At 40.9% G+C, this 12,258-nt stretch overlaps 1 protein-coding gene across 1 annotated transcript; it reads left to right on the forward strand.

Annotated features, from left to right (window-relative positions):
- The first annotated feature begins 5,534 nt into the window (after positions 1 to 5,534).
- thap12a (THAP domain containing 12a) lies at positions 5,535 to 10,396 on the forward strand. The gene is made up of 5 exons (XM_089016997.1): positions 5,535 to 5,713; positions 7,672 to 7,786; positions 7,937 to 8,035; positions 8,165 to 8,195; positions 8,270 to 10,396. The coding sequence occupies exons 1-5, from the start codon at positions 5,628 to 5,630 to the stop codon at positions 10,075 to 10,077; spliced, it is 2,139 nt and encodes a 712-aa protein (XP_088873123.1). The 5' UTR covers positions 5,535 to 5,627; the 3' UTR covers positions 10,078 to 10,396.
- The last annotated feature ends 1,862 nt before the right edge of the window (positions 10,397 to 12,258 follow it).

The raw sequence follows: 12,258 nt of genomic DNA on the forward strand, positions 1-12,258 counted from the left end.
TTCAATGCAGAACAAATCCGATTGAAGATGAGAGTTGGGTGTGTCAGTGTTAGCCGTTAGTTCATTGTCGTCTCGGTGCACCATTTTATTTCAAATCTTTGAGTGGGAGATGACGTAGACACGCGAGACACCAGCCGGAGCCACGTGCGTTCCGAGGCTTTGGGCGTGGCCACAAGCGAAATCGACGAGTGACATGGATATGAGGCTTTATTGAAGCAATGAAAGGAAAGTGGAAGACCTGCAGTTCCGCGTGGAGGAGGCGTGCATCAGTGACGTGCGGTGAGGTTCATGGCTGGTGAGGCACTGACGTCATCAATGGCGTCACCGCTCGTCTACTTAGTATTTGAACGGTAAATGTGAAAATTCAGCGATTTTGAAAAAAATCCTAAAACGGTGAAGTTAAATGGACAAGAAGTTTAAAGTACAAATCACTAAATACATCTAATTGTTTAATTTATTTTTTCATTTGATATTTCCAATGACATCTTTCCATGATGACAGGTGAGGCACTGCCTCACCTGCCTCCACTGAATGCACGTCACTGGCGTGCATCACCAAAGGCACCCCGGAGGTAATTTGACGCTTGCATAATTTGTGGCGTTGAAAAACATTCGACTCCCAAAACTTGAATCCACCTCAAAATGACTGTCAATGAATCTTCATTGTCGCAGCCATTTCATGGGCTTCTTTTAAACGCAACACACGGTCACAAAGGTAGAAACTGCTGCCAACCAAGATGACAGCGCCCAAAATGGACAATTTGGACTTTGACGTTTTTTTTATTTCTTATTACATCCATTTTCCTCTTAAGTTAATCGAGTTGCTTGTTCTGTAGCCACAAGGGGACACAAGCTAGTGTCTTATTGTCCTGGTCCCAAGCCCGGATAAATAGAGAGAGTTGTGTCAGGATGGGCATCCGATGTAAAATCAAACCTCTGAAGATGGGGGACACTAATTCGCTGTAGCGACCGCTTGAGGGTGTTGCGCTACTCATTCTGGCAGCAGTCCGAGCGTTTTAACAGCAACCAAAATGGTAACTTTTGTAGCGATTGAAAGTACTTACAAGAGAAATGATGCACAGCAGTGTCAATCATTGGTCTGGGAACACGACAAACATTTTATTCTGCGCGTGCGCTTAAAAAAGCTTCACAATTTCCGGGTATCACATGATCAGCTCGTTTCGCAGGTGATATCAATCATGAAATTTCCTCAATCGTGTCTTTGCCTCACACACACACACGCTCAACAGAGGAGAAACGCCGAAAGGACAAGAAGAAGATTCAATTTCGAGATCCAGCAGTAGAATCAAATATTACAAAATGGACCAATTGCGATCCTCAATCGTGTCTTTGCCTCACACACTCAACACTCCCACTCAAAGACATGTTCACAATTTCATGCAGCAAAAAAAAAAAAAGAAAAACACGAAAAATATCAGAACAAGAAATACATTGTTGTAAAAATAAAAACATCCTACATATTTGCAACACTCTGCAAGCTTCAAAATATTTACATTTCTTCAAACAAATATCTCTTGAATCTTTCAAGTTTCACTTTTGTCACCGCCTTAGTGAAAAAAATCCACAACCATGTTTTCTGTTGGACAATATTTTATAGATATTTTCCCCTCAGTGTGCGCAGACCGTACAAAGTGATATTTAATATCTACGTTTTTACTTTTTTGCCTACACACTGGGTTTTTGGACAAAGCTATTGCCCCCTGATTGTCCTCATATATTTTTACTGGTACGTGGCGGTTACTGCTGTCTATCCCTTTTAATAATTTGACAAGGTACAGTGAGACCTTGGCTTACGAACTTAATTGGTTCCCAGACAGAGTGTGTAAGGCGAAAAGTGTGTATCCCCAAAAAAATGTTCCCATAGGAAACCATTAAAATGAGAATAATCCGTTCCCAGGTGTCCATAAACTCTAATTTTCAACTAAATAAGCCTTAAAACTACACACAACATATCTTATTCTATGTATAATAAATGTGCTATTGTATTGAAAGAAATACACTGCACTATATAATAAAGTCACTTTATTTACATTTGTGATGGTCGTTGATGGCTCTTAATTGACACCCGTTGCTGTCATTTTGTATCAAACCATTCTTTATGAGGTGATTGTTTAGTAACATGTTCCAGTTACGCCCTGACTGCTTTAAACCACACAGTGATTTGTTGAGCTTACATACCAAACGTTCTCCTGTTTGTGACGTGATCTCAAAACCATCAAGTTGCTCCACATATAATTCACAGTCCATTGGGGCATGGAGATATGGAGTCTTCACGTCCATTTGGTGTAGGGTGAGATCTTCTCGCACAGCTACCTGCATCAGTGCTCGAATGGAAGTCATGTTAGCTGTCGGCGAAAATATCTCTCTGTAGTCTATTCCTTCCACTTGACCAAATCATTTTGCCACAAATTTGGCTTTACAAGTCTCAGATCCATCTGGGTTTTCTTTCACCGTATATATCCAGCGACCTCCCACTGCTTGTTTGCCCTTCGGTAGCGGGGTCAGAGTGAAAGTCTTATTTTCTTTTAAGGATTCCATTTCCTCTTCCATTGCAGTAACCCACATTTTTGACTTTTCAGATTGCATAGCCCCTTTAAAAGTTCTAGGTACACCACAAGTTACTTTGTAGAAATAGTCAATATTTTTGCCTCATCATCACACTTACTCTAAAATATTCTGGAGCCCTTTTGTCTTTCAGGAAACCTCCTTCCCTGTTCAGTCGAAATAGTGCCCGTTTCTACTGTCTCTTCACCACTCGGTTCTTTGCTTTTCTCAAGTTGCTCTTGACTCGGTCTGATTTCCTTCATGGGTACTTTACTGTAGCTCTGAATATCGTCCCACAAGTCACAACCCGTTTGAGTTTGACCATCTATGTTGTTTTTCATTAAAAAATGTCACCAGTCTATGTTTCAGGACTTTCCTTGTCTCAGGGTCGTACACATTATAGGCTGGATGAAAAGGTTTCTTCAGCCGTCATCTGTACTTTTTTGAAGGTGTCGGACGTTTCGCTTCTTATCCAAGATGCTTCTTCAGCGAAGTAAAGTCTTACTAGTAGCATCGGCCCTAAATATATATCCCTAATGTCCAGACATGGCGGCGCCGGACAATGCTATCATAGGTCCCTACTCTCAGGTTGGGGGGATTTTTATCTGTTGGTTCTATAGGACGACACAGGTCTGTGTGCACGAGCTGTAGCACAGTTGCAGCTTTAGCATCTGCATGTCTGTTCCTGCTCTGTGTCAGCTTGCCCTGTGTGCATATTTCATAGTTTTGATTTAGCTTGTGTTTCCCTCCAAAAGACATTCGTTTAACCACTTTTTCTAATTTAGCAACATCTTCGAAGTTACAATGACCCAGTATTTTGTGCCAAGTTTGGATATTACAATCACATGCTTAATCGACATTTTTCTCTTCTATTGTGTTTAGGTAATACATTCTACCAAATACCCCCATTTTGAATTTTGTCCCATCCCTGTGGACTAACCAGTCGTCAACGTCTTTGAAGCGGACCTCTGCTCCACTTGCTGTTTGCTGCTTTGACGGAGAAGATGTTCTGCGGAAATGCTGGGATGTAGAGTGCTTGCTTGAATCTCGTCTTCACGCGTCATCCCTCGCTGTCCAGCAAGTAGACCTCAGCCTCACCTCTCATCTTTGCCATTCCGCTCACCTTGGTTCCGTCTGCGAGCTCAATGATGTGGTCCTCAGGTTTGAAGCTCTTGTCGACGGTTTTGAACTTCGTGGCGTCGTTGACCATATGTGCTGTGGCACCACTGTCGACCATAAAGCCTTTCTTTTTTCCACTTGTCGGATGGTCATTTAGATTGAAAGAATGTGCGCTCTGACTCGATCTTGTCAGCAGCTCCCTTCTTAATGTCGCAGCCTCGTCCTCGACCGCGTCGGCCTTGATGTGGTGTGCCCCACCTTCTTTCTACTCTTCTCGGCTGGGAAGCGCGAGGACATGTCCTGGCCATGTGCCCTCTCTTACCGCAGGTGTAGCACTCTATATCACCCAGGTCCATTTTCCTTCCTCTCCCATGCAGTTTTGTAGTATCGCTGGTCTTCATTACGTTGTCTTCTTTTCCATACTTTTCGGTGTTCTCAAAACTTCTTAGTTTTGAATTCGCCGAAAGTCATTTTGTCATTAGATTTGGTGACGTACACAACGAAAGGTTTATAAGAGTCAGGAAGCCCTTTTAGCATCATAGCGATCTGAAGCCCGTCGCTAATATGCTCTTCTGCTCTTCTTAATGAGGTGAATACAGTCTCTGCTCGGATAACGTAGTATGTGACTGTCTCAGCTGCCTTTTCGGAGTGAGGAAAGTTCGCAATACAAACTCACCACTCGTGGTTTGTCCTTTGCTCACATAATGCTCACGGAGAACCTCCAGTGCTCTTCTCCCGTCACGTTTTGCGTCTCTCATGACCAGCGATAGGCTCTTATTGTCCAGACATTGCACCAACTCGGCATATGCCTCTCCATTCTTGGCCTTGTCTTCGGCGAGACCTTCTTCGCTGTCTTCCTCAATGTTCGGGACGCACAAAATAACGTCTCTGAGGCCTCGCAACTCCATGTGCGCCAGGAACCTAGTCTCCCAGAGCTCGTAGTTTTTCTAATCGCCATCGAACAAAAGTCTAAACCATCTTTGGCATGTGGTACTGCGCTCGTCATTCTGGCAGCAGTCCTAGCGTTTTAACAGCAACCAAAATAGTGACTTTTGTCACGATTGAAAGTACTTACGAGTGAACAGATGCACAGCAGTGTCAATTATTGGTCTGGGAACTCGACAAACGTTTTATTTTGCGCATGCGCTTAAAAAGGCTTCACAATTTCCGAGTATCACATGATCTCTTTCAACTCTTTCAACAGTAGCCAAAATGGAACTGTATAGTGCCACTTAGCAGTTTTTTTTTGACAACGATACTAGACGATACAGCGTGTTCTACCGGAAACAAATTCCTTGTGTGTTCTACATACTTGGCAATAAAGATGATTCTGATTCTGATTCTGATCAGCTCGTTTCGCAGGTGATATCAATCATGAAATTTCCTCAATCGTGTCTTTGCCTCACACACACATCCACACACGCACGCTCTACAGAGGAGAAAAGCCGAAAGGACAAGAAGAAGATTCAATTTCGAGATCCAGCAGTAGAATCAAATATTACAAAATGGAGCAATTGCGATCCTCGACGTCATCCTGTTGGCTGGCTACAGACGCGCTTATTGTGTGACGTCATTAAAATATAAAGTTAATAAAAAGTTTTTGTAGTATAGATGTGGCGTTTGCCCTTGTAAATTCTCGAAATAACCGAGCTCTTTGCGCATTAGCGCGTGGTGGCGCCAGGATCCGAGACATCCTCAGACAAAGCGAGGAAAGCGCTTTACTCGTGTGTTTTCACAATAAAAAAGACACTGTGAATGATTTAACGCGAAATCCTACATGTACAATGCACGTACTGTATATCAGAGACATCGCAATTTATTTTGAAATCCACTAACGGAAGTCCACCCATCTGTCCAAACCGATTGAGCGCGGCAGCTAGCAGTACATGCTACCTTTAGAACTTCTTTCTCATTACAAATCAGTAGTGGGTTAACGTACACGAAATGCAGAATCAGTGTGCTGCTCCGAACTGTACAAGTTTAAAATCGGACTTGTATTCACTCTTTAGGTTTCCGCTTGATGCAGAAAGGTGAGCCGAATCTGATTATTGGTTCCTCAATAATTGCAGCATTGGTGTCTTCTGCTTTGTTTTGAGGTTGGCAGGTGAAGAAACCGAACCCTCCGGACATAATACATTACATTTTAGGTGCCTTTCAAAACTCTCAAGGTCTTTTTACAGTTACAGGATACGTTTTTTTCTTATTATATTATGCTTAACAATCCTACGGTATCAGCTGTTTTGTACATCGATAAATGTCAAAACAACGAAAAAGTACAGATAGTACATTCACAGCATTGTATGCACAAAACCCTGAAAGGAACAAACAAGTCCACCGTCAGGCCTTTTTACAGAAAGATGGACAGCACTTCCCTTAATTAAGATAACACTCCAAAATCGAAATTGTAAAATAATTTCAAAGGACCACAAATGAAATACAAGTGGAGAAAATTGAAGCTGCATGGACAAACTTGATAGACCACTTAAAGGACAACCGCCACTTTTTTTGTTTCCTAACTGGCATCAGAAAAACGTTTTATAGCAGGGGTGTCAAAGTCATTTTTTGCCGCGGGCCACATTGTAGTTATGGTTTCCTCTCGAGGGCCGTTATGAATTTGGGGAAGTCATTAGAATGTTTAATCCCCTCCACATATTACATATAGAGCGCATATCAAATTAATGAATAACTAGTTTTCAAATCTGAAGTCAAGAATAATGACTGTTGTTATGGTTTACATCCAAAAATATGAAATTTAGGTGGATTTTAGCAAGCATCATGGAATTTCACACGTTTGATTTGTTTTCGCGGGCCAAAAAAAATGATGTGGCGGGCCGGATTTGGCCCCTGGGCCTTGACTTTGACACCTGTGTTTTATAGCATCTAAAATACCCAAAACACGCAGGCTGATATTTTTAGTCAAATGCAAAACACCAATAAAAATGACTTAAAGTGTCCAAAATCGGCAACAATTGAGCTGCGAATTGGGCATTTTTCAGAAATTCCCGTCCCCAGTTCGTGACATCACGCCAAGACGTCTTGCCTTGCTCGAGAATCAAAACAATGGCTTCAGATTCAGAGAATATGTTTTCTTGTTACACATCCAGTTGTGAACATGATTCAAATAGTTCTGAAGAGGAAAGTATAAATGTTTGCAATTGATTAAAGAAGGGCTTCAGGGTCATTTTGACAGATTAAGACTGATGTGTAGTGTCACAGAAAATGCAGAAGATGGCGGCAGAGCTCCGTTGGAAATACGTTTATTATTCAGCTTGGAATTTTTGTAAACGAATATCAAAGAGTCGTCTCGGTGTAACATACAACGATTCACCATGCGATTCACACTATCAACACGGATCAACACGAAGTTTTCAGACAAACTACCACAAAATGCATTGAGGTGATGCAAGGTATGTCCTTTCTCAGTCAGGGGTGTTCCTTCAGTGACGTAGGGTGAGGACTCGTCACCAACTCAAAAACAAGACTTCCGGAATATTCAGCGCGAGTCTTAAAACGTAAAATATAGCTATATGCGGTGGAATCTTTGTAAAATACGCTCAGTAGAAGTCATTTGAAGCGATTTTACAAATTATCGACACAAGTTGTCCGGAGACGTCTGTTGTCCTTTAATTGCTGTTGCACAGGATTCTACCATGTTTTATTCGTCATCTTGTTTTCGTATGCTTTTGTGATTTTGGTTAGCTGTTTATGATTTATATGTGGGTGCAACGATTCGAAAAGTAATAAAGTAGCCCAAAAATTGCCATTCCTGTTGTAAGTCATTTAATATTTAATATTTTAGTAACCATATATTTCACACTCCTTTGCCTAAAAAAATTGGTGATGTAATCTAAGACAAAAAAACATACTTTATACTCACATTGTAGGAGATTATAATTGCCAAAAAAATTTAGAATTCATTGTGAACAAGATATGATTGATACATTTACAGAGTGTGAAATGAAAGTTTCTTTGCGACTTCCCATTTTAGGTGTAAAACGTGGGTGGAAAAATGTCAGCGGGAAGACCTCATGGACAAATCACCAGAACATCTTTTCAGATACTACCGACTTTGTGCAAAGCATTTTGAAACTTCTGATGATAGTGTAAGTCATATGATAAGATCAAATATTATAGAGCATTTTTCATTGTTGGGTCCTCTCTGGATAATGTTTGAACATTTACCCACAAAGCTCCATCCATGTACCAAATTACTACTGCCGTAAGTCCTGTTTTAATTTGACTTTGCTTAACAGAGTGAGCCTGTTACAGCGATAAAGGATGACGCCACACCAACTATATTTGATGATTGCAACAAACTTCAAACTGCACAAGTAAAGCGTAGTAAAGAGATGGTATGTATGAAAGAAACTCTGATGCTCATTAATCAAACTAATTATAATTGTGTTTTTCTGGTGTAAACTATTGCTAACGTACAGTTTATATGTACATGTCCCCTCCATCCCTTTAAAAATATTTTCAAGGATGAAGATACAAAGACCAGAGGAAGAAAAAGTGAGTAGAAATGTGGACTTTTTTTCACAAGGTTCATGCATCATTTTGGTCTCGACTTTTTTTCTACCCTTCAGAAATCAAAAGCTCTCAAACTGAACAGGACAAGGAGGACCCCAAAACAACTCCAAAGGAAGAAACGTACAAAAACTATTTGAGGTCTTTATTTGAAGCGCTTGTTTTGTTAGGAGAGCAAAACATTCCCATAACCAGTACTACTGAACAAAACTCGGATGGATTAAACAACTTTGAGGCGTTGCTCGAGTATCGCATGAGTTGTGGTGATGAGGCCATGAAGAAGTATGACGCAAATAGAGAGGTGTCATCATCACTTCAGCTCAAACAGCTGATTGAAGTGTGCGAGAAATGCATCCGGAGTAAAGTGATGGAGGACGTGAAAGACAATGGCTTCTTCTCACTTATTACTGATGATCTGGTGAAGATTTCAGATGACTGGTACCTCCCTGTGTTCTTACGCTATGTGGATGACTCCAATTACCAGCGCGAGAGGTTTGTTGGTTTCTTGTCTTTCGATGGCGACGCAGATGTTTTGGCAGAAAAACTGCTATCCGAAATGATCAATGAATGGGGTTTGAACATGGAGAAGTGTCGAGGCCAAGCACATTTGTGCTCTGGAACACACTTTGCTAAAATGAAAGCATTTGCCGCCAAAGTCACTGAAAGGTATCCATTGGCCATTCTCGCAGTTCGACCCACTCAACCCTTGAACATAACACTCGCCAACAGTATGGCTTTGTCAGGGGTTCAACTTGTCATGAGTACCCTGAAGAAAATCGAGTCTTTCTTCAACCAATCCCCTTTACTGCGTCTGGAGTTGGAGCACGCCATTTCTGTTATTTACCCGGACAAAGAAGAGAAGGTCAAAGAGCTGAGAGAGACTTGTTGCACTGCTTGGACCAGGAGACATGATGCTTTTGAGGTGACGCTGGACCTTCTTGAGGCTTTGTTGCTTTGTGTGGACAGCGTGCATGACAACGAGGACTTGCGTTGGAGCGACCAAATCACGTATAATGCTTTGGAAATCTCAAAAGCTCTGGCTGACTTTGAGTTCATCATGGCCTTGATTGTTCTGAAAAACACCATGATCCTTTTAAGGGCATTTGGGAAGAACATTGAAGGGGAAGCATCAGATGTCTATTTCGCTGCTGGCAGTATCAAAGCCGTTTTGCACTCTCTGAAGGAAGTAGCTGACAATATTGATGTATACCATGAATTCTGGACTGAAGAGGCGGTCAACCTCTCCACCACAATGGAGATTCCAGTAGAACTTCCTCGATCACTCTTGAGAAAGCGTCCGTCAGACTTGGGAAGCCTTCAGCCAGAGAATTACTACAAGGAACACCTTTCTCTTCACGTTGTGAACCATACGCTCAAAGAAGTGACTCAACTCTTCAGTGATGACCACCTCAAAGCACTCAAATGTTTGTCACTGGTCCCTTTTGTAGTAGAACTAAATAAGGCTGGACAGCCTGAAGAAGAAAACATGTTGGTGTTTAAAAACGACATTCCTAACCCAGGTTCCCTCGCCGCTGAGCTGCATTGTTGGTGGGTTAAATGGAATAAAAAAAGTAGAGGAGAAGTCTTGCTAAGCAGTCTGCAGGAAACGCTGCAGCAGGCTGATGTGAAGTTCTTCCCAAATATGCTGGCTGTACTGAGACTATTGGGCGTCTTGCCGACTTTGGCTCTTGATAGCAGTTGTGACGTGGCATACAAGCGCTTCACGATGTATATGCAAAACACCCCCGAAGCATCTAAATCGAAGAGCCTGGCTCTACTGAACATAAACAATGATGTGGGACATGATTTGGAGTCAATGGTGGAAGTCTATATGAAGACATACCCTGTTAGCGATGATGGTTTGTAGGTTTTTTGACTACAATTTTTGACAAACTGACTAGTTTTTAGGGAATGGCGCACATGAAATTATTTCCTTATGTTCAAGTACTTCAAGTGCTAGGATTCATATAGTTTTTTTGCCCCTTCTCTCTTGTCTTTCTGACTCCCACTTTGAGATGAAATGTCATTGACTCATTAAAATTGAATACAGATGCATTTTGTATATGTAATTCAAGTTTACAATGATGCAAAAATAACAACTGTGAACATCCCATCAGTTATCCACAAGACATGTTTGTTTTTGTGTTCTAACTCGAAACTTTAAAATAAAATATTTGTAAACGTTTGCATAATTTCAGTTTAATGTTATTTGACTTTAAATCAGTAAGCATTAAAGTACTTTCTGTTGTGGGCTTTAAGTAGATGAAGGACAATCACCATTCTGAACTGCTTAGCTGCTCAATGCGGTGTGTGCATAATAAATGCAAACAAAAAAATCCTACACCTTCAAGCATGGATCATGGAACTTTTTGAAACAGTTTCTTCTTGCAGACTGAGACGTGTTTGCTTTCAACATTTAGCTTGTAGCAGACTGGCACATTTTACCATGACGTCCCTGATCCACTGATGAAAAGGACACTTTGATCCTATCTTCTTTCATCTACAACTGCTTCATGCAACAAAGAGGGTGCAGAAAGTGCTTAAGATTGAATGACTGTGTCTTTTGTGTTGTCCTATTATTTGTTATTTAGTTGTTTTATTTTGTTTTGACTGCAAGATGGCGCCGCAAGAGTTGCTGGTTTTACAGTAGGTCCTGTATTTGGTTATTCTACTTTTTTCCTTTCATTTTACTTTCATCACTTTGTGATGTGAAATGTAAATTTCTCCACTGCGAGACTAATAAATTCTAATCCAATTGGCTCGTGCATTGATACACATCGCTTAAATAGGTTTTCTTAAATTACTTTTAACAATGAAATTATGAATATTGAAGCTATATTTAATAAAAATACCACAATTTAATAATATGAATTAACCAGTGGTGGGCCGTCAGAGCCAGCAAGGCCTTCTCTGCTGGCCTAATATAATCAGACATCATTATCATAATTATAATAAAAGTCAATTTCATTAAAAAAAAGTATTTTTTCTAAATATATAATTATTCTAAATACTGTTTTCTTGGTGTTATATTATATCCATTTGGTTATGCTCCTTTCAGTGTTGTAGTTTTAGGTCAGTTTTTAATCCAATCAGAATTCAGCTTGCTTGTGTCGCCAGGCTGTATGAAATCTGACCGACGCCTTCAGAATCAACAGTGAGGGTGTCTGTGCGCGGTACATGAACGGGCACGTGTAGTTGATATACAGTTGCGATAGCCAATCAGATCACGAGTTGGCACAGTAAGGCCAGCTCGAGGGCCGCTCGTTGAACATGACATGTACGCGTCCTGTGATTGGATACTCACTTTACCTCAGCCCTCAGCGGAGGCAGCGCTATGCAAATCAACCAAGCTACAACAGATCAGACCCGGAAACTTTAGCAGAAAAACCAAGTATATCTACTTGCTTTTTTAACCCACAACGGCTGAAGGAGAGGACAACTCGCTGTTGCATGTAGGCCTATTCTCAAGAACAAATGAAAAAGATTTGTTTACTTTTATTTTCAACAAATAGTTCGTTTTGTGAACGTCTTGTTGTTTTTCTAATATTAAACTGACATTTTGTAATTTAGCGTAAAATCTCGTAAAAGATTGCATATTCTTGGTGGACTCAATAAAACTTTGTGGACAAATGATTTTAAATTTCCTTTTATTTTTAAGTGTTTGCAGTATCACGTATAGTTCTAATTGCTGATGCAGATTTATTGATGTGTAATTGCTCCGGAAAATAGCCTGTGTTGTAGACGATTAGGGTGATGCCACGCCCAGTACTGCGTGCGTGTGCTTTTGTAAATGAGATCTCCAGCCGTTGTGTCATAAATTATGGCATTGCGAGGGATATTTGTTCAAGTCGGACGAAGCAGGAATTCACTGAAGGCCTTGGTGTGAAATGCACGGACCTCCACTGGAATTAACATTACTACGTATCCCCTTTCATATTATACTGGTACGTATTTATTATTAGAAAAACGTGACAGGGTGCATATTTGTCATACCCCCCCCCCCCCCCTCCAAAAAAATGTCTAAGTTATTACTTGCCTGTCTAATTTA

The sequence above is a fragment of the Hippocampus bargibanti genome, linkage group LG16 (genome assembly GCF_051943395.1).
Source record: "Hippocampus bargibanti isolate YZ-2025 linkage group LG16, ASM5194339v1, whole genome shotgun sequence".
NCBI lineage: Eukaryota > Metazoa > Chordata > Actinopteri > Syngnathiformes > Syngnathidae > Hippocampus > Hippocampus bargibanti.

What these genes read in the sequence shown, in the direction of transcription:
- thap12a (XM_089016997.1), top strand. Translation starts at nt 5,628, where the DNA reads ATGCAGAATCAGTGTGCTGCTCCGAACTGTACAAGTTTAAAATCGGAC. An exon ending in TTTCCGCTTGATGCAGAAAG is followed by an intron (nt 5,714 to 7,671) that starts GTGAGCCGAATC and finishes TTCCCATTTTAG; the next exon opens with GTGTAAAACGTGGGTGGAAA. An exon ending in TTGAAACTTCTGATGATAGT is followed by an intron (nt 7,787 to 7,936) that starts GTAAGTCATATG and finishes TTTGCTTAACAG; the next exon opens with AGTGAGCCTGTTACAGCGAT.